The sequence below is a fragment of the Cynocephalus volans genome, chromosome 16 (genome assembly GCF_027409185.1).
Source record: "Cynocephalus volans isolate mCynVol1 chromosome 16, mCynVol1.pri, whole genome shotgun sequence".
Classification (NCBI taxonomy): Eukaryota; Metazoa; Chordata; class Mammalia; order Dermoptera; family Cynocephalidae; genus Cynocephalus; species Cynocephalus volans.
This window is the reverse complement of record NC_084475.1, coordinates 60,357,149-60,382,541: the sequence shown is the minus strand read 5'-3', so window position 1 is coordinate 60,382,541 and position 25,393 is coordinate 60,357,149. Positions and strand designations below refer to the sequence as shown.

Here is a 25,393-nt window from a genome sequence, read left to right as displayed (position 1 = left end):
ACCACAGTAGTAGTAGTATGAAAATTGTCATTCCATGCATAACTATTGTGTCACAAAAGAATCTCCTCTTACGACCCCAGCATCCCATGTTAGCTTTTACAATGTATTCTGTACACAGTGAATGGATCCAGAGTTAAACACCAGATTCTATTAAAAATAGGAAAAATACAAAAATCACCACTGAGTTTACAGGAATATAACTGCAGGAAGTTAATAAAAAATCCCCCAAATACTTTTTCTGGATGACAATGTACAATTATTAATATTGCACTTTTTTATACAAGAAATCCTAATAAATATTCACAAAAGATATACAGACATAGAAAACATTCTTTTATTTTAAATAAACATTACACTGATTTTTAGTAACATGATTTCTTAGAGCCTGTGGTGAGGAAGAAAGAGACTCAACCTAATTGTCCATAGCTCACCTGGGGAAGACAGATTAATATTGTCTTCCCCCTGATTTTTACTTCCAGGCTGGCTGGAACATGCAGCCCTGATGTCAGTGGTGGCCCTGGGTGAGTGGAATTTGCGAGGGTGTATGTGAGTGGGGGCTTATCAGGGGGTGGGGGGGGAGTGACTCTGGCCGCCCTGCCTTGCGCTGACTGCTAAACTGTGGCTATTCAGGGGGAGGAGGCAAAAATTACTCGCCCAAAGCTGCTCTGCTTAATGAGCAATTTGCCAAATAGTTCCAAAGTTTCACTTTTGCCGCTTGACTTTCCTGCAGTCATTTCGCCATAGCTGACGTGCACTGCCACAGCGCGTGTGCTGCTTTGCCTGCGGAATTATCGAGTCACCAAAACTGGTATGTATTTATTATTACACAGTTTATAGTGTTCCATTGTGTGTGGAGGATGGGTTGGTTGAACAGCCTGTGAGGACTATCTGGGCTTCCTTAGCTATCCTTTGGCTTTGCCACAGCTCCTTGTGGCCCATCCCAGCCTGCTATTTAAATGCTGTATACAGCAGTTCTCACTGTGCTAGGGGCAGAGCCTGCAGACCCTAGGGGTGGTGGCTGGGACAGGCAGGGATCATTGTGGGCACACAAGCACACTGACCCACCCTGTTGCTGGCCAGCTCTGGAATGAAGGGCTTGCTACAATCTGCCAGACTCTCTCTCTGGCAAATTGATTAGTTAATGCATCGATTTTAACAAATTGATGGCAGCCCCTGGTCCTTAAGTGGAGCAGCAAAGGCCACAGAGGCAGAAAGCCTGGCCTATTCATACTCAAAATGCCCTGGCTCACAGCAGCAGTTACATCAGGGCTGGAGAACTCTCGATTTAGATGAGAGATGCCAGAGGTGGTCTCACTGCACAGCCAGATGCTGACCTGTCACTGGTTTGCCACAGCTGCACAGGCAGGAAGTTCACTCAGGTAGTGTGGGGAGTGGGGCCCCACCCTTCACCCTGTGGAGAGCACATCCCCTGCCACACAGCATGGGCACTCTAAGGGCAGCATGGCTCTGAGCATGTCTGCACACCTCTACTGAGCCTGCAGGGCCAAGTGTGCATGGCGGGGAGCCCATCACGTGACCTCATGTGCTGGCTGCAAGCCCCCTCCTGACTGCTCACTTCTCCCCATGAGGTGAGGGGTATCTTTTCCCTTCTGTCCCTTCCCTCCCTACTTAATTTTCTGCATTGTGTGCCTTAGGCCTCCTTTAGTTGTCCGCTTCTTTACCCTTACCTATCCATGTTCTGAGTTCTCTCCGTGCCCCCGCTGGAAGAGCTGAGTTCTGGGCAGTTTCTGCCTCAGCGTGAAGATTCCCCCCATCCTTACAGTGACTGAGAGGACACAGGAGCAACATGCTCCTGTATTAACAGTGACCTTCCAGGAAAGCACAGTTGGTTGTCCAATTTCATACCAATATTTTACAAACCCTCTGGCTCCCTGCTGTGCCCAGGGGATATGCTGCCTCTGCCTAGGTCTCTCTGAGGCCCAGGTTTGAGAAGGAGCCTGCTCTGTCTGCCTGGCCTGCTCTGCAACCTCCTTTAGACATCCGTCCTTTTCCTTTCCCAACATTCTGTCCTCCAGCTAAGTGAAAGAAAACATGCTGGGGAGTGGGGCAGGTAGGGAGGAGGGTGTGTGTGGGGGGGGGGTAGGGAGGGGGAAATAAATAAATAAAATGAAGAAGGCTTCAGTTCTGTCCAAGGTGGTTGCGTGAGTCCTTTGCGTGGCCAGGGTAGAGCTCTTCCCCATGCCCTGTCTTCATGCTCTGCCACATGTTCCACAGCAGCGAGATTTGAACTGGCTGAGTTGGCAGAGCTTCAGCTGTTTGACCTTCTCGCAGTACCTGGTGGTGTCTCTGCACTCCACTGGGAAAGGAGGAGAGGGGGTGCAGAAAGGGGACAGAAAGGAGATGTGAAACAGAGGCACTGGGCCGCTGGGGGGCCTCCTGGGCCTGCCTTGGCCACTGCTCTCCAGCCCCTGGAGGGTGCTCTGGCTGAACTCAGCCACTTGCCCCCAGGCTGCCAACGGTGGGGGTGGCCCCTGCCTGCAGCTGTCTGGCTGAATGGTGGCACTTGTCCCTGGGCCCTCCTTGCTGCCTTTCTGATAGCTCCCTCTGCTCCCTGATGGTGCTTGTCTTCTCCCTTGCCTCGGACCACCTCACTTTTGCCCATGGGCTTTTGGTATTTTAGTGACTCTCCTCTTTGAGCTGGTTCCCAGAAGGACTGAATTCTGCTCCACCTTGAGGAGTAAGTGAGGCCCCAGCGGATGCCCTCATCCCAGGCGCTGGAGCCTTCCTTTCTCTGTTAAGCTTTGTTTTCTTGTATTCTCCACCTGAGCCTCCCTACTCCTTCCACCACCCATGCCTTAACCATGGCACCATGGCATTCCAGTTTGGTATTGGCACAGACTAGAAGGTTCTTAAATACTGGTGCTGGCTTGGTTTGGTAAGTAAGTCGCGTTGAATGCTGCTACTCTCTGAGCACGATGAGCCATTGACAGAAACATGGGTCTGCACTACACCAGAGCTCCAAGATCATCCATCCCCCTGTGTATACAAAGAAATGGGCTATTTGTCTGCAGGACCCCTGCCTTAGTGCTGGGAATCTATTGCTCAGAGAGGCCCAGTTTTGGGGAAAACTACATTGTTACCTTTGTATTTATTTCCTATTCTTTGCCTGAACTTTATTTCTTCCTTCAGAGGCGCTGCTGATGTGGGTTTTGAGTTCAGAGAAAAATAAAACAGATCCCTACCCAGCTGGGATACAAATGCTAGTATTGGGCTGAGCGTGACCTACACTTGAGGGAGGAGGGAGTGATGTGAGGATCACGTTCCAAGGTGTTTGCTCCCGCACAGTTCCGGTGGCTGCCCATGGGTTGAGAAGGAGGGAGGCAGTCAGCAGGTCCTTGTCCGGTGGGAGGCAGAGCAGTGACAGGTGCAGGGCTGAGCGGGAGGCACTCTGAGTGCTTCTTCAGTGTTAACAGCGCTTTCTTGTTAGCAGCCTGGCTCCTGATGGCCACTGTTTAGTCACTCCCTGTGGGCACCAGCCAGAATGACTGCAGGCCAACTGGGGGCCGATTTCATCCACCACTTGGCCAATGGCATCTGGCAAGGATGGAGACCATGGAAGCCTGTGGGGCACACCCTGCCGTCTTTTGTGGCCTGGATATGTGCACACACATCCTTGCACACACTCATGCACCCCTCTGAAAATGCTCAGCTCTGGCCCAGCTCACAATCCTTGGGAAACCTGATCCAATGCCCTACGCTCAGGCTCTGTCCCAGGGACTTCCCTCTGCACCCGATGCCCTGTGGGGAATTTGCAGAAGGTTCTTTGGGGTTGGAACGTACTGTTTTCACACGGGGTGATGTTGCAGCGCTGCCAGTTGGCAGGCCGGGGCCCCCAGGAGCACAGGTGGTCAGGCACTGCCTTGTTGGTGCGGACATGCACACACTCCACACGTCGGGACTGGAAGCCGTAGTTGCCGCAGGTTGCCGTGCACAGGGTCCACAGGCTGACCCTCCAGTGTACGCTGCACGCCTCTGACCAGCAGTTCTGGGTGCTCACAGGCCTGCAGGAGGAGGGTGGCAGCATTAAGGTCTGCCTCTGTGGGGGCCAGGAGGATGTGAAAACAATGCTGCAAATCCAGGAATATTGGGTAACTCCTCAGGAACCTCCAGTATCACCTGGGTTCTGATCTGCTCTGTTACTGTCATAAGGTCTCAAGATCTTATGGCTACTTCCTCTAACTAGGCCTCCATCTGCTCTTCTTTACAATGTATATGTCACTGCACGACCCAAGAATGAACTCTACCCAGTCTGGAGGCTGCAGAGGCAGAACCTGGGGTCTTAGGTGGGGGTGGTGAGCTCTTCCCCCAGGGGGACATCTACAAGGAGTTGTGGATGTGGGTTGAATAAAAATAGGATTAGACCCAGGAACCAGGACTCTCATCTCAATCTAACTTCTAGAGGAAGGTCAACAAGAGCGGGGGCTGGTGGAGCCCTTGAGGTCTTGGTGACCATTGGGTAGTCTTTGCCTCCTGCCCACCTGGGCTAGTGCAGGGCTCTTGTGGTATCAGGCCTCCCTCAGAGGAACAACACTCGGTGCACTTTTTATCCCCAGGAGAGGAAAGCCCAGCCTGGCCCATTAGGCAAGCACAAGGCCAACACTGGGCTATCTAGTTCTGAGGCCAGTGACAAGTGGAGGTGAGAGGGCTGGGTGTTTGACACCTGGGCCATCAGAGGTTGGAGGGAAAACACTTACCACTGTCTTTCCATGTTATTGGCACAGGGGCTGGGGAAAGGAGGACCAGGGCTTGCTCTTACCTCAGAAGGGCACTACACTGCTCTGATGGTAGGGTGATGCCATCCCGTGTCTGGCAGAAGACCTGTCTGTGCTGCACAGCTAGGCGAGGTCCGATGCAAGGCCCATTGCACTGGGAAGCAGAGAAAAGTGGTATACATGATGTTAGCCAGATCAAGGGCAGAGGCTGCAATGCTTAGGCTGCATGGGAACACATGATCTTTGGGCAGGGTCTTGTTGCAGGCCCTCAGGTCATTCATCTTTTCCCTCTTTGGGCCAGCTAAAGGACATGCACTGGCATGTTTTCTTTTCTTTGTGCCGCAGTGGGATGGTTAGCTTTCCTGGAGTCTGTGGGCATTCTACTAGCAATGGCTAATGGTAGTGTAGAGCTAGCCAGAGAAAGTCAACCCCTCTCAGATTAACTATATGAGGGATGTTTTGGCATAAAGTGCTAGGAATGTGCTGGTAGACTTTAGAGGTGAAGATCTCCAAATAAACTCCCCTGCCCCCTCAGTGTGCCGGGTAATTAGGCTTATTGTTTTCTTGCTAAGTTCACTTAAATAACCAACTCCACCAGTTCTTTCTTTCCTTGGCCTCATTCTCTCCAGGTTAAACCCAGGACAGCTGAACAAAAAGCAGACTTATGCATGTATAGTCCCTCCTCAAACTTCCTTGCTATGTGCTCCCAGAGATTAAGTTTTTCCCAGAGCTGGCAGAGCCTGACCCTTTTACAGTAAATACCCTGAACAACAACTTTCTGTAAAATGCAAAAGCAGCAGGCCCTTAGCCAACATCTGCTATTTTCATAGAACAAGAGCACAGACATAACTTGGAGGTCAATTGAGAACAAAGGCTCTTAACTTGAGGGTTTGTGGATCCCTAGGAATCCAGAAGGGGTGTGCTTGTTAACATCATAAGAAGAAATTTTATGTTTATTGACACTTTTCTAGTAAGAGATTCCCTCCAGCTTTCATCAGGTGCTCAAAGAAATCCCTGACTTTGAAGGTTTAACAGCCACTGACAGAGAAGGATTTAAGGTAAAAGTAGCCCTCTTGGGGCAGACAACTATACCCAAGGCCAGTTAATGCTCTTCTGGGCTCTCAGGGGTCCAGTTTGCTACTACTGGTAAAGACACAGAGAGGTTGGTGGAAATGTAAAAAATGCCCTCTTGATATCCAAAACTGGGAATTCTATTTTTTAATGGCAAAATATATATGATGAAATTTATCATTTTAATCATTTTTATTACTTTTGCATGTTTTTATATTTATTTATTTGTACTGAAACATAATTGTACATATCTGTGGGTTACAGCATTGAATATCAAAGCTTGTGTGCAATATGTGATGCTCAAATCGGGATGATTAGTATATTCAACATTTTATATAATATAATCATTTTTTGTGGCCCTTTACCAATTTCTTGCTAACCCTCCTCCCCTTCCCTCTTTCCCATCTCTGGTAACCTCAGTTCTATTCTCTCCTTTTGAAAGGTCAATATGTTATTGTGATTATTGTATCTTTTTTCCTTTCTTTTTAGTTCCCATTTATGAGTGAGGACATGTGGTATTTCTCTTTCTGTGCCCGGCTTATTTCACTTAACGTGATTTTCAATGAGTTCGTCCATGTTGCTGCAAATGGCAGAATTTCATTTGTTTTTTATGGCAAAGTAGTATTCCATTGAGTATATATACATTTCTCTTATCCAGTTGTCCATTGATGGACATTTAGGTTGGTTCCATAGCTTGGCTATTGTAAACGGGCTGCAGTATACATGAGAGTGCAGAGATCCCTTTGACATGATGATTTCCATTCCTTTGGGTCTGTACCCAGTAGGGGGATTGCTGGATCATATGGAAGATCTATCTGTAGTTGTTTGAGAAGCCTCCATACTATTTTCCATAATGGCTGCACCAATTTACAGTTCCAGCAGAAGTGTAGAAAGGTTCCCCTTTCTCCACAGTCTTGCTAGCATTTATTGTTCTGTCTTTTTGATAGTAGCCAGTTTAACTGGGGTGAGATGATATCTCAATGTGGTTTTGATTTGCATTTCCCTGATGATTAGTGGTGGGGAGCATTTTTTCATGTGTCTGTTGTCCATCTGTATATCTTTTGCATGGCCATTTGTATACCTTTGAGAAATGCCTATTCAGCTCCTTTGCTCATTTTTAAATTGGGTTACTTGTTTCTTTACCGTTACGTTGTTTGAGTTCCTTGCTGGATGCATAATTTGCAAATATTTTTGCCTGTTCTGTAGGTTTTCTTTTTGCTCTGTTAATTGTTTCTTTTGCTGTGTAGAGTTTTTTGGTTTGATATAATCTCATTTATTTTTTTGTTGCCTGTGCTTTTGGGGCCTTATTCATAAAGTCTTTGCCCAGTCCTACTTCCTGAAGTGTTTCCCCTATGTTTTCTCTTAGGAGTTTTATAGTTTCAGGTTTCATATTTAAGTCTCTAATACATTTGAGTTGATTTTGCTATTTTGAGACTAGAGGTATGGGTCTAGTCTCATTTTTCTACACATGGATATCTAGTTTTCCCAGCACCATTTATTGAAGAGGCAGTCTTTTCCCAATGTCTGTTCTTGAGGCCTTTCTCAAGGATCAGTTGGCTATAAGTATGTGTATTGATTTCTGGGATCTCTATTCTGTTCCATTGGTCTGAGTGTCTGTTTTTATGCAAGTACCATACTGTTTTGGTTACTACAGCTTTGAAGTATGGTTTGAAGTCAGGGAGTGTTATGCCTCTGGCTTTATTTATTTATTTTTGCCCAGGATTGCTTTGGCTATGTGGGGTCTTTTCTTGTTCCATATGAATGTTAGGATTTTTTTTTCTAATTCTGTGAAGAATGTCATTGGTATTTTGATGGGAATTGCACTGAATCTGTAGTTCACTTTGGGTAGTATGGACATTTTCACAATGTTAATTCTTCCATCCGTGAACATGGAATGTCTTTCCATCTTTTTGAGTCCTCTTTAATTTCTTTCAGCAGTGATTTGTAGTTCTCACTATAGAGATCTTTCACCTCCTTGGTTAAATTTATTCCTAGACATTTTATTTTTTTGGTGACTATTGTAAATGGGCTTGCTTTCTTGATTTTTTCTTCTAGTTCATTGTTGGAGTATAAAAATGCTACTGATTTTTGCATTTTGATTTTGTATTTGCAACTTTACTGAAATCTTTTATTAGCTGTAAGAGTTTTTTGCTAGAGTCTTTAGTTTTTTTTTTTTTTTTTTAAAGATGACCGGTAAGGGGATCTTAACCCTTGGCTTGGTGTTGTCAGCACCACGCTTAGCCAGTGAGTGAACCAGCCATCCCTTTATAGGATCTGAACCCATGGCCTTGGTGTTCTCAGCACCACACTCTCCCGAGTGAGACATGGGCAGGCCCGGCCCAGGTTTTTCTATATATAGGATTATGTCATCTGCAAACAGGGACAGTTTGACTTTGTCTTTTAATTTGGATGCCCTTTTTTTCTCTTATTGCTCTGGCTAGTACTCACAATATTGTGTTAAATAGGAGTGGTGAGAGTAGGCAACCTTGTTTTGTTCCTTTTCTTAAGAAATCAAGATTATATTGGCAGTGGGTTTGTTGTATGTGGTTTTTACTGTGTTGAGATATTTTTCTTCTATACCTGATTTGCTGAGAGTCTTTATCTATCATGAAGGGATGATGAATTTTGTCAAATGCTTTTTTCTGCATCTATTGAGATAATTATGTGGGTTTTGTCTTTGATTTTGTTGATGTGGTATATCACATTTATTGACTTGCATATGTTGAACCATCCTTGCATCTCTGGGATGAATCCCACTTGGTGTATAATTTTTTTGATATGTTGCTGTATTCTGTTGGCTAATATTTTACTGAGGATTTTTGTGTCCATGTTCATCAAAGATATTGGCCTGTAGTTGTTTTGTTGTTGTTGTAACTTTGTCTGATTTTGGTAACAGGCTTCATAGAATGAATTTGGGAAAATGGCCTCTGTTTCAATTTTTTGAAATAGTTTCAATAGAAATGGTATTAATTCCTCTTTAAAGGTTTGGCAGAATTCAGCAGTGAACCCACCTGGTCCTGGGGTTTTCATTGTTGGGAGACTGCTTCAATTTTGTTGCTTGTTATTGGTCTTTTCAGATTTTTTATGTCTTCTTGGTTCTGTCTTGGTAGTTTAGTTTGTATGTGGCCAGAACTTATCCATTTCCTCCAGGTTTTCAAATTTGTTGGCATTTAGTTGCTTATTATAGTCTCTAATGATTCTTTCTATTTCTGTGGTACCAACTGTAATGCTTCTGATTTTTGCTATTTGGATCTCTCTTCTTTTTTTAGTTGGCTAATGGTTTGTCTATTTTGTTTATCTTCTCAAAAACCCAACTTTTTGTTTCATTGATCTTTTTGTATCATTTTTTGGGTCTAATACTAATTATTTCTTTCTGCCTACTAATTTTGGGTTGGATTGTTCTTGTTTTTCTAGTTCTTTGAGGAGTAGCATTAGGTTGTTTATTTGAAATCTTACTATTCTTTAATGTAAGCATTCATTGCAATACACTTCCTCTTAGTGCTGCTTTTGCTGTATCCCACAGGTTTGGGTATGATGTGTCTTTATTTTCATTAGTTTCAAGAAATTTTTTGACTTCCTATTTCATTTCTTCTTGGATCCATAGGTTATTCAAGAGCATGTTGTTTAATTTCCATGTGTTTGTATAGTTTCCAGAGTTTTGCTTGTTATTGACTTCTAGTTTTAATCCATTGTGGTCTGAAAAGATACTTGAAATAATTTCAATTTTTAAAAATTTTGAGACTTGATTTGTTGCCTAACATGTGGTCTATCCTGGAAAATGTTCCACGTGCTGATGAGAAGAATGTATATTCTGTAGTTGTTGGATGAAATGTTCTGTAGATATCTGTGAATTCCAACTGTGCTAAAGCAGTTTAAATCTTGTATTTCTCTGTTGATTTGTTGCCTATATAATCTGTCTAATGCTGAGAGAGGGGTGTTAAGGTCCCCAGCTGTTATTGTATTGGGATCTATCTTTTTTTTTTTTTTTTTTTTTAAGAGCTAATAGCATTTGCTTTATATATCTGGGCACTCTGGTGTTGGGTGCATATATACTTATGATAGCTATGTCTTCTTGTTGGACAGATCCTTTTATCATTATATAATGGCATTCTTTGTCTCATTTTCTGGTTTTTGGTTTAAACTCTATTTTATCTGATATAAGAATAGCTATTCCCACTTGTTTTTGGTTTCCATTTGAGCGGTATATCTTTTTCCATCTCTTCACTCTTAGTCTGTGTGTGTCTTTCCAGGTGAGGTGAGTCTCTTGTAGACAGCAAATAGGTGGGTCTAGCTCTTTAATCCAATCAGCCAGTCTGTGTCTTTTGAGTGGGGAATTTAATCCTTTTACATTTAGGGTTATTATTGAAAGGTATTGTCTTGCTCCTGGCATTTAATTGCTTTTTGTATGCTTGATTTAAATATCTTTTGTTCCCCTCTTTCCCTTTACTGTCTTTGGTGTTTGTTGGTGTTTTGAATTCCAGGTACGGGACTCCCTTAAGGATTTCTTGTATGACTGGTCATGTGGTGGTGAACTCCTGCAGCTTTTGTTTGCCAGGGAAATACATTATTTCCCCTTCATGTCTGAAGGATAGCCTTTCTGGGTATAGTATTCTTGGCTGGCAGTTTTTAATTTTAGTACTTTAAATATATCATCCTGTTTTCTGCTGGCTTGCAGGGTTTTAGCTGAGAAGTCTGCTGTTAGTTTGATGGGGTATACCTTATAGGTGACTTGATGCTTTTCTCTTGCTGTTTTTAGGATTCTTTCTTCATCTTTGAGTTTTGACAATTTGACTAAATATGTCTCAGAAAGGACCTTTTCGGATTGAATCTGGGGATCTTTGAGCCTCTTGGATCTGGATGTCTGTATCTCTACCAATACCTGGGAAGTTTTCTGCTATTATTTCATTGACTATATTTTCAATGCCTTTTCCTTTCTCATCCCCTTCTGAAACACCCATGATTTGGATGTTTGTGTGCTGAAGGTGTCTTAGATTTTCTTCTTCTTTTCTTTTGATTATTTTTCCTTTTTCTTTTTGTCTGCTTGGGTTATTTAAAAAAGGCTATCTTTGATATCAAAAATTCTTTCTTTTGCTTGCTCTATCCTATTCATTATGCTCTCAATTACATTTTGTTGAATGAGTCTTTCAGTTCCAAGAGTTCTGCTACATTATTTTTATGGTATTTATCTCTTTGTAAATTTCCTCCTCCATATTCTGGATTGTTTTTCTCTTTGTTGTGTTCTTTGAGTCTTCTTGTATTTCACTGAATTTCTTTAACATTGTTACTCAGAGTTCTTTTTCTTTTTCAGACATTTCAATGGTTTCCTGTTACTTGGGGTCTGGCATTTGAGAATTATAATATTCCTTTGGTGTTGTCATATTTTCTTGTTTTTTTCTTATTTCTAGTATCCTCATGTTGATATCTAGTCATCTCATGAAGTGGTTGCTTCTTCTGTTATTCTGGGGTGGCTTTTGAGGTGAGGGACTCCCTCCTCTAGATGTGTTATATATTACCCATCGTGTGGGGGTGTTTTAGTTTTGGTTTCAGATAGTCTCAGTAGCTTTGGGTAGGCTCAGTAGTTCTGGGGGGTGCCAGCAGCTATGTTTGTGGATGGGGGCTGGATGGGGCTGCGTGAGTGGCTAGATGGCTGGTCCCACATGGGCAGTTGGGGCTACATGGACAGCTGGATGGGTGGGCCCATGCAGGCAATCAGACAATTGGGGTCATGTGTGTGACTGGGGCTGGGCTGTCATAGTGTGGGTGGCATAGGCTGCATGGTGGGGTGTGTGGTATAAGATGAACTTCTGTGCAAGGAGAAGGGCCATGACTTTGGGAGTAGACAAAGGCAAGGTAACTGTAGTTGTGGGGGCTGGTTGGGGCAGAAGCAGGAGGAGGGTTACTGCTGGGAAGTGCTCAGATGTTTCAGAAGAAACATCCAAGTTATTTCTTTCCACCACAAGGGAAAATTCTTCCTGGCTGATCTTGGTGTTGGAGATGTGGTGGCAGCTGAAGCCTCTTTCTCCTCTACAGCATCCTGCTTGGTTTTTGTGCTTTACAGGGTTGTCACCAGGCTTTCGCTGGCCTCCCACACTCTCCCACAGATGCTCCCCCATACTTAGCTGCTCATTCCTTGCTCTGGTCCCTGTCTGTGGGAGGATCATGTGTTAGGCAGCTATAGTCCACCCTCTTGTCCTGCCTCTAAAAGGCTTAATCATTTTTTAAAAATAACTTTTTATTGTGAAGTACAACACACAGAGAGAAAAGTGATTAAAACATGAAGTACATCTCAGTGAGTTGTTACAAAGTGAATGCAGAGGCAAGGCCAGCTGCATGGGTGTTGCTGCACCGTTCGAAGGGACCTGTAACTAGGTTTGATGCTCTCCTTCAATCTTGACATTTATTATAGTTTCTGAACAAGGGACCCCACAAATTATGTAGCTAGTCCTGTGTACAGGTACAGGAATAAAACACTGCCAGCAACTCTGTGCCTATTCCCATTCATTCTTTCCTCCTCTCTAAATGTAAACACTGCCTAGATTTAACTTTTAACACAGTCCCATTTATGCCTGTTTGAAATTTATGTAAATGAACTGTATTTCATGTCTACTTGTTCATAGTACTCTGTTATAAGTGTTTGTATTTCTGTAAATTTGGTAGGAATGTCCCCATTTTAATTTCTGATTTTAATAATTTAAGTCATCTTGCTAAAAATGTGTCTATGTTGTTGAACTTCATGAAAACCAACTTTTGGTTCTGTTGATTATCTTTTCTACTGTTTTACTATTCCCTATTTTATTTATCTCCACTCTGATCTTTATATCCTTATGCTAGCTTTTGGTTTAGTTTCTTTTTTTTACCTTTTTAAAGTGTAAAGTTAGGTTGCTGATTTGTGATATTTCTTTTTTAATGTAAACATTTACAGCTGTAAATTTTTTCTTAGCACTGTTTTCTCTGCATCCTATACATTTTGGTACGTTGTGTTTTTCCTTTCATTTGTCTCAAGGTATTTTCTAATTTCGCTTGTGATTTCCTCTATGACCCATTGGTTGTTTAAGAGTGTTTTAATTTCCACATATTTGTGAATTTTTGTGCATTCCTTCTGCTCTTGACTTCTAGTTTCATCTATTGTGGTTGGAAAAGATATTTTGTGTAAATTCTTCTAAAATTTATAAAGAATTGCTTTTTTGCCTAACAGTTTTTTTCTGGAGAATGTTTCATGTGTACTTGAGAAAAATGTGTATTCTGCTGTTGTTGGGTGGAGTGTTCTGTATATGTCTGTTAGGTCCAACTGGTTTATAGTATTGTTCAATGCCTCTATTTCTTTACTGATCTTTCGTTTAGTTCTCCTATCCATTATTAAGAGTGGAGTACTGAACTTTTCACCTATTGTAGAACTGTATATTTCTTCCTTCAATTTGTCAATGTTTGATTCATGTATTTTGGATCTCTGATGTTTAGTGCATATATGTTTATAATTGTTATATCTTCTTGGTGTATTTTCTTATTTATAAATATATAGTCTATTTTATCTGATATTAGTGTAGGCACACCCATATTGATTACTATTTACATGGAATATCTTTTTCCATTCTTTCATTTTCAACCTATTAAGATCTAAGGTGAGTCTCTGATAGACAGCATACAGTTGGACCATGTTTTCTTTTTTTTAACCTACTAGGCCAATCTATGTCATTGTTTGGGGAGTTTATTTCAATTTAAAGTAATTATTGATAAGAGAGAACTTACTTTTGCCATTTTATTATTTGTTTTCTGTATATAGTATAGTTCTCCCCCTTTCCCTTCATTACTTTAGTGTTTAGTTGGTTTTTTGTAGTGACACATTTTGATTCCTTTCTCATTTTCCTTTGAGTATAGTCTATAGGACTTTCTTTGTGGTTACCATGGGGATTATATATAACATCCAAAAGTTATAACATCCAATTTGAATTGATAGCACCTATACAGCTCTGCCTTCACTTTGTTATTGATGCAGAAATTATATCTACATGCACTATATATACACTGACATAGATTTGTCATTATTTTAATACATTTGTCTTTTTAATCCTGTAGAAAATAAAAAGTGGAGCTATAAACCAAACTACAATAATACTGGTTTTATATTTGCCCATATATTTGCCTTTACTGAAGATCTTTATGTCTTCATGTGGCTTGGAGTTACTATCTGGTATCCTTTTATTTCAACCTGAGGGACTCTCTTGACTATTTGTTGCAATCAGGTATAGTGGCAATGAACTCCCTCAGCTTTTATCTTAGAATGTCTTAATTTCTCCTTCATTTCTGAAGGATAGTTTTGCTGGTTATTGAGTTCTTGATTGATAGGTTTTTTTTTTTTCTTCTTTCAGTACTTTATGTAATTCCAATGTATTCTGTCCTACAAGGTTTCTGCAGATGTCAGCTGATAATCTTATTGAAGATTGCTTTCAAGATTCTCTTTGTCTTTAAAACAGTTTGACTATCATGTGAATTGGAGTGGGTCTCTTTGGGTTTTCCTATTTTGAGTTTGTTTAGCTTCTTAGATGACTAGGATCATGTCTTTCATCAAATCTGGGAAGTTTTCAACCATTATTTATTCAGATAATCTTTCTACCTCCCTCTCTCTTCTTCTAAGACTCCTAAAATGTATATATTGGTCCACCTGAAGGTGTCCCACAAGTCCCTTAGGCTCTGTTCATTTTCTTTCTTTGGGCTCCTCAGACTTGATCATTTCAACAGTCCTTTCTTCAAGTTTGGCAATTCTTTCTCTGCCTGGTAATTCTGAAGTTGGACACCTCTAGTAAAGTTTTCAATTTAGTTATTCTATTTTCAGCTCCAAAATTTGTTTGGTTTTTATAATTTGTCTCTTCATTGACATTCTCCGTTTGTTCATATAGTTTTTGATTTCCTTTAGTTCTTTATCCATGTTTTTAGTTCGAGTGTATATAAGATGGTTGTTTTAAAGTCAATGCCTGTGTTTCTTCAGGGATAGTTTTTGCCACCTTATTTTCTTCCTTTAAATGGGCCATGCTTCTCTGTTTCTTTGTATGGTTGTGGTAGGCTGACTCTGTGGTGAGGCAGTCCTTCACTGATTATCTAGTTATGCTCTGAGCCTAGTGATCTGCCAGAGGTAAAAGCTTGTAGTCTTCTTAGGTCTTTTATGAGCATGTGTTTTGTCTTGATCTGTGAATGGCTTTCTCAATTTCCCCATATACATAGCTGCTTTGAGTGTCTTAATTTCCTAGACTCTTACCTCAGGTTCTCCTTCGAGTCTTAGATAGTCTATTGTAGTCTCCACCCATATTGTCTTATCCCAGGGTCTGTGGCCCTCCTGCAGCTTTCACAAGTAGGGGTTGCCTCCTCCTTAAGATCAAGTCTGTGCCAATGCTGGTTTGGGGGTCAGGCAAGGGTGAGTGAAAATGCTAAAAAATTTTCTGCCATTTTGAAGGTGGCTTTTTCTTTATTGTGTGTTTTCTGGGTTGCTGTAGACATTTCTTAGGCCCCCCACCCCCCATAAGGTTAGTTCAGCCAATTTTTAGTTGCTTTTTGTTACTTTGGGAGAACAAAGACTTGAAATTTCCTAATCTGCCATTTTGCTGATGTTCCTTGACCACAGCTGGGAATTGCTGAAGTAGAGTAGCATGTCCCTGGCAGCACTGTTTTCTCCACTCTCATTTGTACCTCAACCCATTACTTGACTTCCATGCCTTACCACCACAGTGAAACTGCACTTTGACTGCCTGTCAGTCAAGTTCCAGTGGATACTGGCCAGTGTTTATTTATATATATATTTTTAAATTATGTTTTTGTGGGGTTCAGAGTGTTATTTCAATACATGCATATACTGCATAATGAATCACTTAGGTTATATAGCATAGTTTTGTACCCATTAGTTCACCCCTTTACCTTCCCCCCAAACCACCCTCTCCTCCCATACTCTGGTAACCATTATTCTATTCTCTACTTCTATGAGAACCACTTTTTAAAAAAATGTTCCACATATGAGTGAGACCATGTGGTATTTGTCTTTCTGTGCCTGACTTCCTTCTCTTAACATTATGGTTTCCAGTTCTATCCATGTTGCTGAAGATGATAGGCTATCATTTCTTTTATATTTGAGTAGTATTCCATTGAGTATATATTACCAGCTTTTTCAATCCATTCATCCACTGGTGGGCATTTAGGTTGATTCCTCTCTCGGCTATTGTGAATAGCATTGGGATGAACATGGGAGTGCAGGTGTCTTTTTGATATATTGATTTCATTTCTTTTGGGTTTATACCCAGCAGTGGGAGAGCTAGATTGTAAGGTAGATCTATTTTTAGTTCTCTGAGGAACCTTCAAACTGTTTTCCACAATGGCTGTACAAATTTACATTCCCGTCAACAATGTAGGAGAGTTCCCTTTTCTTTAGGTCCACTGTTGATGCTTAGTGTATTTCCTTTGATGGTGTCATATTTCTCTGTTCTTTCTAGATCTTTGTTTCTTTATGTGATGCCTGGGCATTAGAGGGTACTTCTACCTCTTCTAGGTTTTATAGGTGTTCTTTGGTGCTGACATTAATCTTTATTGGTTAATATCAGAGCTTTGTCTCTGACCATTTTTTTTTTCCCTTTCATTTCTGTGTGGAATTGTTATCTACCACCACCACTTAAACTCTGTACTGGAACTAATTTTTTGTCCTTTGGTTAATCCAAAATGGGGGAGCTTCCTGTGGGGACCAGTGGTTGAGCTAAATTCCTGCTGATTCTCTGGGGAAGGCTTTTGTGCAGCTCAGGTTTTAATTACTAACCTTTTAATCACTTGTCTTATGAGGGCTGTACACCTGGACTGTGTGGAAATTCTGGCCTGGGACTGAGTCTTTCTAGCAAACTACACCCCCTGTGGTTCTACCTTCCTGACCAATCTCCACTGAGTGGGCCTGCCTCCCCTCACCAACACTTCACGTGGTGCTGGCTGTGTACTGGTCCATTGCGATGACTCACCAGCCTCTGTTTTCATCTAGCTGCGGCTCCTTGCTCTTATGTGGGTCCACAGGAATCTTGTCAGGGGTCTTGCTAGCCTGGGGGCTGGTGTGGTGTGTGCCCAGGCCCTCTTCTCCCTGCAGACTCCAAGCAACTTCATGCAAAAGGTACAAGTGCAGCTTTTGCCAGCTCCTGCTCCATGTGCTCACTGGGCCTCAAAACAGTTGGACCAGTCCATTCTTTCTCTCACTGTGGCTCTTTCTTCCTCTTCCCCTGAGCTCCAGCCATCCCAGGTCGGCAGCCTTTGCTTTTTAATAGTTGTAAATTAACTGGTTGTGGGAGAGATTGATGCTTACCATCTTGATGATGTCTCCCCCCAATGTTTATTTCGTATCTTGTTTGTTCTTCCTGATACATTTTGATACCATTGACCTTTTCTTCCCTCTGAAAAAAGCTCCTCTTTTGGTCTCTGTGAATATACTTCCTAAGTTTTTTCCTCCTCTTCTCATAGTTTAATGATACTACCACTTGTAAACTGATGACTTTCAAATTGATTAGCAAAGCTGTTTTTATACATCCAACTGCATAGTGAACATCTACATTTGGTTATTTCACAAACACCTCATACTAAAGCATGTTTAAAACAATTTCTTATCATACCAATCTACCCTCTTTTTTCCTGTATTCCTACTTGTTCAATCCAGAAACCTCCAGCTAAGTGTTGGCTTCCTCCGCTCTCATCCCTGATATCCAATGGATCACTAAAGCCATGTCAATCAGACTTTCACAGTATCTCTTCGCCATTTCCACTGACCAATGCCTTCATTCTGATCACTATTATTTCTCACCCAGATTAGGTTTTTCTTTCTCCAGTCTTGGCACTTTCCAATTCAATCACTGTACTGCTGACAGAATAATTTTTTAAAAGTGTATCTCTGATTGTACCACTCCTGCTTTAAAATCTTAGTGGCATTCATAATAAAATCCAAACTCCTGTATAGCATACAAGACCCTTTATGATCTGGCACCTGCTTTCCAGCTGTATTTCTATTCTACCCTTTCTCCTGCAAACATTCCAGGGCCGCTTTTGCCTTCATTCTTTCACAGTGCTTATAGGGAACATATTCCCCATCCAAGACAGGTGCCCCATAAATGTATGTTGTATTCAAAGAAGCAGAAAGTTGAATTATTACATAAAGCCAGGTTGTTGGAGCTAAGAAGGTGGGCTTACTTTTACATGGACTAAAATCAGCCTGGTTCTTATAGACTTCAAGAGGTAGGCAGATGAAGAAACATATTTGCAAGATACTGTTCCAAAAGAATTTTCTTATCAGAAAATATCACACTTTCATTCTCACAGGAGTGGAAGTTTGGAGGGCATCTGTAATTTGAAGCACGTTTTCACAATATCAACAAGAGAGAAGGGGGTGAGAGTTTTTTGAGGGGAAGGAATGAAGACCTACATGTTTTTCTGTCTGTTAGGAAAAATAATCACTGAGAATGATCAGATGTGCACCATATGTCCCCTTGAATGGCCTTGATGACAATGCAGAAACATCTCCCATGTATAGCCAGATCTGTTCCCAATTGTAATTTCACAAACTGCCAATAAGCCTTAAGGACCTGGAAGCAGAACTGCCTTGGGTGCAATGAGAGTTATGAGAAGTGGGCTTTTCCAGGTAAGAGAAAGATGATATCCCCCCAGGCACGGGAGCTCATGCCTCTTTGATTATGAAGCCCATATGTTATGTCACTGGAAATAAGGAGGGGTCGCTAGAGGCTCCAGAAAGAAGCCTCCAGCCAGGGATGGTGATTGGCCAGAATTGAGCATTAGCCCCAGAAATACCTGGGACACAAATATGGCTTATGAAGTGCAAGTGAACTCTGTGACCAGTAACATTTGATCTTCATTAAAGATTGCCACAGTGTGTTAACTTAATAGAAAGTTGCAAGTGACTGTCTTCCAAAGAACACACCTGGGGGTAGGAGTGCCATGCAGTAGTGTGTAAATGACCAATTCCAACGAGTTTCAAGTTGCCCCAAAACATTCAGTCACATTGGTTCATACAGTTACACAAAGAATTAAAAGTCTGTTTGGGGGCATCCCAGCTGGCCTGGCTTAATGGTATGATTCAGATGCCAAACAACCAAAATCTATGCCTGGCCAATCAGAATGGTCATTCTATCAAGTAGCACCAGCCCTGGACAAACTAGAATAGATGTATAACACCACCTGCATCTCAGCCCTAGCAGGCAGCTCTTACTGATAGGTCTCCAGCAGGCTTTGAACAGACTTCTGGAGAAATAGAATATATACAATTATATCATTTCCTTCAAGTACCTCCACATCTGATTTTCTTTCTTTTTTTTTTTTTTGGTGCCAACAACATTCTAAAACAGTGGAGGGATGAGATGAGCATGACAACTATTTCTCTAGTAGAGGCCTTATCTACCTGGACTGGGGAAAACCTAGGGTCTAATGACAACCAGAGTTCCTGACTAGTGCTCGGTCCCACCTGGCCTAGAAATAATGAGGGGACAACGGTGAGGTCACTGGCTGCATATCAGATTCACCTGGGCAGTTTCTAAACATTACCCATGCTTGGATCCCACCCGGGAGCAACTGACCTAGAATCTCTGGGTGGTACAGTCTGGATGCTGGTCTCTTAAAAAAATTTACCCAGAGATTGTAACTATGCAACCCAGTTAAGAATGCTTGGTCTAGAACAACACTGCAGTCTCCAGGTGGATCTTCTTGGAATTTCGATCATCAGCCCCAGCTTAGCCAGTGAGAAGAGGCAGCCTGACGGCATGTGAGGCTGAAGAAGGCGGCTGAGGACCCAGAAAGGGTCTGAGAATGGGAAGGCCTCACGGTGGAGGGAAATCAAAAGGAAAATTGTATTGGGTATGGGCGATGTGTCAGTGTTAGAAAAGAATGAGAAACCCTGGGCTTTAAGAAAAACCATACCTGGTGGGGTTGGTGACATGGGGGGGAAATGTAAAAGGCCAGTTATCATAGTACTTCCTTCCATGGCAGGGTCCACACCTTTAGATTTGCCTTTCAATATAAATAAAACCTTTTTTGGTCTCACCTGGCCCCAGCTGGAAAAGGCCCACTCTACACAGAGCTGTTGGTTACAGGCCTGGGTGTCCACAGGCCGTTTGGCGAGCTGGGCACACATGTCATTGGACACGGGAATGGAGATCCCAGAGGCTTTCAGCTTTTGACAGGTCACCCGGCGGGTCTGGATGCCTCCCCCACAGCTCCGGGTACAGGCAGACCAGGAGGTCACCATCCATCTGGGGAGAGGAAGAAGTGTCAGAGGGGCTCAAAGGATCATGGCCTTGGGGAAAATCCTGCACATCCCTGCTGTTGCCACACAGCTGCTGATGTGGGGGCCAAGGCCCTTTTTGAATTATTTAGTTGGAATGGGAGGCTGAAGAATGGCTCCTCCAAAGACATCGATGTGAAATCCCTGGAACCTGTGAATGTTACCTTATATGGGAAAAGGGTCTTTGCAGACATAATTAAGGCTTTTGAAATGAGGTTATCTTGGATTATCCAGTAGGCTGTAAATGCCATCACAAGTGTTCTTATAAGAGAAAGGCAGAAGGAGATGACATACAGAGAAGAGGAGGAGGTACTGTGACCACGGAGGCAGAAGCTGGAGTGATACGGCCACAAGCCAGGGGATGCCTGGAGCCACCAGAAGCTGGAAGGGGCAAAGAACAGTTTCTTTTCTAGAGCCTTTGGATGTGCTGTGGCCTGGCTGATATCAGATGTTTAGCCTCCAAAACAGTAAGAGAATAAATTTCTGTTGTTTTAAGCTACTATGTTTGTGGTAATTTCAGGAAACTCACATACTTGGGAAATTGACCAGAAAGGTGCATCTCAAAAAACTTTTCTGAAGGTCAGTTGCCTTTACTGCCCACTTTACTGCCCAGAAGGTGATCTGGGTCTCACTTAAGTCAAGATTTTGTCTGGTAGCACTTACTGTACTTTCTATCTCACCCTAACCTGTGTCTCACTTGATTTTGTTCAATCCTTCAGAAACAGACACAGTTTCCTCCAGCTTTCTGGAGCAATTTCCCATCTGCCTGAGTCACAGTCTATAGGTCTTACACCTCTTAGAGGGCTGCATTTATGGAAGAAATAGTTGTTCTCAGAACGTTAGGTTCCAACTACAATTTGGGTCCTGAAGTGAAATTGATTTTCTCATAAAGCCAAACTGTAATCTGGAGAACACTCTGAAATCCTTTGTGCATATAAGAACATGCAGTGATTCTCTTTGCATGTGTGCCCCCTGGATAATTCTCAAAGGGATGGAAAGGGGACAGTTTGGGAAAAATAATGAGAGAAGACTTGGTGCTTTTTAGCCATTTCAAGCAATCAAGAGAAAAAATTTACCTAAGATAAAATGGTTGAAATAGCTACCTAGGTCAAAGCAGAAGAAAGAGGACCAAGGCAACACCTGTTTGCATGCACTAAAGTGTCCAAAAAGCCTGGCAGGAAAACCAGTCCAAGGGGAACCTACGGCCAGTTCCTAGACAAGTGGCACCACACCTGGCTTTCAGGAGAGGTATGTAGCGGGGAAGGGGAGAAAATTCCTCCTGAATCTGGATCTGTGACTTATTCAGTTTTGTGGTAACTTCTCTGCTCCTTTGCCCTGGAGAGGGATGACTGTGTGCAGATTTCCAACCCACAGGAGCAGAGCCACTTAGGAAACGGGCCTGAGGTGTTTTAAAACTCCTGGGGCCACTGAAACCCAAGAACACATAGCCATTCTTATTTCATTTGCAGAAGTAAATTAGGCTGATTGACTCTGACCATCACCAAATCAAGTCAAAAAGTTCCTGGCATGCCTAACATCTCCTCTTCATTTCACACCGCTTGGCAGGGGCAGTCTTCCAGCCTCTTGTATCCCTGGTGAATGTCAGGCCTGCATTTCAATCGACTTTTATTTCCAAATATACATTTCAGCAATTTTTCAGGAGCTGGGGTGGGGGTTTGAGAAAGGAGAGGTACGGGCTATGTTACAGTTCAGGAAGGGTATAAAAGGACATTAATCATTCCCATGGAAACCTTCCCGTCAGCAAGTCAAACTGCTGATATTAATGAGTATGTTTCATATTTCATTGAATCTCTCCTGGTTTCAGCTGCTCCTTATGACTTAGTTGGCAAAACTCAAAGCAGTTGCCTAAGGAGTGCATGAAAGTCCTACAGACAGGTAGAAAAGGGGCATCTCAGAACCAAGTCCCCCCAGGCTCAAAGTGCCATGCTGGTGCCAACATCAGGCCTATCCCTAATCCCTTCAGTGATTGCTGAAGTCGGGGGATGGAGGGAGTCGTAGTTTCTCGAAGCATGAGGAAGATGTCAGAGGCAGAGACTCTGGGTCTCATTTTGGGCTACATAGGGACCCAAGTGCAGAGAAAGCATATCCAAAATTGAGGCAACTGTAGGAAATAGAGATTTATTTCAACTTTACTGAGATGCAACCCTTTGTGGAAACCAAAGGGATAAGATTTCCTCAACTAAATTGGAGTATGATTAGCTCAGGTATTTAAAGTTGGACAAAAAGGGAGGGGTTGGGACAGAGCCCAGTAATCCCTGTCCCCTCAGCACTGCGATTGAAAACACATTTCTTCCTTATAAACAACCTAGAGAGTCAGTCTGAATCTCTTGCCAGGGCCTCGGGTGCTCTTGCTCCCCAAACAGACCCTTTTAGGCACTCACTGGCTGAGCGAATAGAGGAGGCCTCTCCTGAGGGTATTTTCAACATGGGGAAGAGGCCCGACCAGCCTGTATGGAAGGACAGCTCCTTGGCTAAAAGTTGGGCCCCATCCTTTCGGGTGGGGAGGTCTGAGCCAGCATCTTCCACACTCACCGAGAAGGGCAGTCTCTCCGGTTGCAGGCGACAGGCTGCACGGCAGGGCGAACCTTCCCCGCACAGTGTGCAGGGTTGACCTCTGTGCTGTTCAGCAGGCACCTTAGGCGGGGCTGCTGAATCCCCCTGTTTCCGCAGGAGGCTGAGCAGGTCGCCAGTCTGTCCACAGACCACCAGTAATCTGTCATAGAGGGGGACCAGAGGCGAAAAGCAGCAGCATGATTACCACTTTCTGCATTCCTTCTGAGCAGGGCTGGGGGTGTGGATGTGTAAGCTGAGGGAGAGGGCTGTCACAGAGAAGGCTCTGCCCTTCGATGAGTGCCATTCCCAACCTGTTTGGGCATGTCTCCAGGCGCCTCATCCATGAAATGAGTGCAGCAACCCTCACCTCATCAAATTATTGTGAGGACTGGATCTAATGAAAGTAAAGGGCCTAGCTCAGTGCCTGGCACACAGGGAGTACTTAATAATGACCAGAGCTCATATTTTTAAACATACTTGCTACAGTACTTTTTTTCTTATCGGTTCACGGCAAAGTGACTATTTTTCTCCAGAGAGATATAAATATATCAGACATACTTAGCAATCATATTTAAAAGTGCAGATTTGAGTTGGATTTTGTGTTACAAAATAAATCAGCCGATCCAGAGACTTCTTATTTACATAAGACAATGACATCAGTAAGAAAGCCAATTTGTTTGGTTTTTCTATGTGGGTGTCTAGGACTCATTGGTAGGAAAGCTGTTAAAAATAAATGTAGGCTGGTAAATTTTGAGTGCTTATTTGCAAGGCGGTTTATTACAAGTGTTGCAGATAGGCACTGGCTTCTGGTTTTCAGCAGGGACTAACTGGCTGGTAAGAAAATGGTACATTTGTTTTCCTGTCTGGAAAGCCAAATGTCAGGGGAGGATATTTAAGGGGAAAGCCTATGTGCTCAGAAAAATCTCCCTTCTTTCCCTCTCCTTCTGTGCCATATTGGCACAAAACTCCGTCCCTTCCCCGAGAATTCTCCACTTAAGGAATACATACAATAGAACTTTGCTTTCCTTACAAACCTTACACATACACCATAGGTAGAACCAGACTATGGAAAACTCAAAGGCCTCACATAGTTTCCATTAAAAGGACAGTTTTGCCTTTTTCTACTTTCTCAGTTCAGTGAACGCTAGGCCCTGCCCAAGGGCTTTCTGACCTGCCTGTATTCCTGCAAGCCCAATGCATGAGCCATACAGGCTTCTCAGTCTGTTCTTTGCCAGGGCCAAAGGAAAGGTGCCTGGAAAGCCATTGGCATGTGACTGCAGCTGAAGACTCCCCGGAAAGATCTGGCCAGCACCAGTCCCCTCTCTCCAGGCAGGAGGTAATAACGAAACTGTTCAGATCAAACAAACCAAATTAATAAAGAAAACTAGCATTTAAAAAAGAGGCTTCTGCATGTGTGTGATCTTTTCTAAACTAGCATAAAGGAAGCACAGCTGATTTCAACATATAGTGGTATTTCCTGAGTTCTGAGCAATGGTAACTTTAGGAGCAGAAGATCCCATTTTTGAAGGCAGCACTGATTTTTCCAGGTTCTGCTGGGATGGGGACTGGTGGCAGAAGTAGGGTCTCACTATGGAAACATGGTTAACCTTCAGTTTTCATGCCCTGGGCACTACTGGAAAGCAGAAATCACTTTGTTCTACTAGAGAATTAGATCCCCAAGTGGACTTTCTTGTTTGAGAAATTAGGTCTAGCCCCCAAAGCCCGAAGGTTTCCTTACCTTGGATCACTAAAGATGCCTTCTGCATGAGTGTCCCTGCCTCATTCTGAGCAAGGCAGCTGAATTCCCCTTGTGACCCACCACTAAGATTTGAAACCTGAAGGATCTGTCCAGCTGCCAAGATGTGATGCATCGGTCCTGTGGCAATTGGCTGACCACCATGGAACCAGGTAATATTGGGGGTGGGGTGACCTTTGATGGGGCAGCCTAGAAGGAGAGGAGAGAAGAAGTAAGCCATTGCTAAAGCCAAAAAGGACACATTCCTGGCTAACTGTTTTAGTGTCTTGGCTCTAAAAACCATACATACAATGTGGCCTTACCCATTACATCTTTATTATATTTGCCATTCCTAAGCAAACGGGAGATGTTTTTATTCTCTGGGCTTCTGAGAGGGTGACTATGATTTATTCAATTAAGTAAAAATTCTTGGAGAATACAAAGTGCCTATTTCTGTCTCTGTACTAACTTTTAAAAAATGATGCAAATAATCATTTATTGATCATTTTTTTTCAAGTTAATTAGTTCCTACATCAATTTTATTCTGAAAGAAATTTCTTCTTTAATACTGTTGGGAAAAAAAATACTATACTATATAGTAATAGCTAAGAATTAAACTTTAATTGGTAAAAGTCTAATATCTGCCTCCATTGTACTGTTCATGTGATTTTCAAGTCAAATTTTTTTTCAACAGAGCCTAGAAAAACAATTTTAAATACTGATCTTATTTCACCATAAGTTAAGAACCTTGGTCTTCTGACAACTTTTACCAATGTGACATGTATTATATTACACTTCTCTTCGTAGTCACTGAACATATTTTGATACATTAAAATTCCAAACTATTAAACTGAAATATTGTCTAACCAAGGATTTGTAGCATAGAATTGGTAAGATAAACATGTTGCAGTTGTTGAAAGAAAACATAATTCCTCCAAATTCAGAGTACTTGGTGAATTTGCCATTGTGCCTCCAGTGACAAATTCC

At 42.5% G+C, this 25,393-nt stretch overlaps 1 protein-coding gene across 1 annotated transcript in view; it reads right to left on the bottom strand.

Moving 5' to 3' along the window:
* Positions 1-2,210: 2,210 nt before the first annotated feature.
* The window catches only part of ADAMTSL1 (ADAMTS like 1), a 434,771-nt gene continuing 411,588 nt past the window's right edge, over positions 2,211-25,393 (bottom strand). The window contains exons 24-29 of the mRNA XM_063080424.1: positions 24,410-24,616; positions 22,651-22,831; positions 19,858-20,065; positions 4,778-4,887; positions 3,802-4,022; positions 2,211-2,317 (exon numbers count right to left, since the gene is read on the bottom strand). Of these exons, the coding sequence (XP_062936494.1) occupies positions 2,211-2,317; positions 3,802-4,022; positions 4,778-4,887; positions 19,858-20,065; positions 22,651-22,831; positions 24,410-24,616 (1,034 nt within the window). The remainder of the gene's footprint in view (positions 2,318-3,801; positions 4,023-4,777; positions 4,888-19,857; positions 20,066-22,650; positions 22,832-24,409; positions 24,617-25,393) is intronic.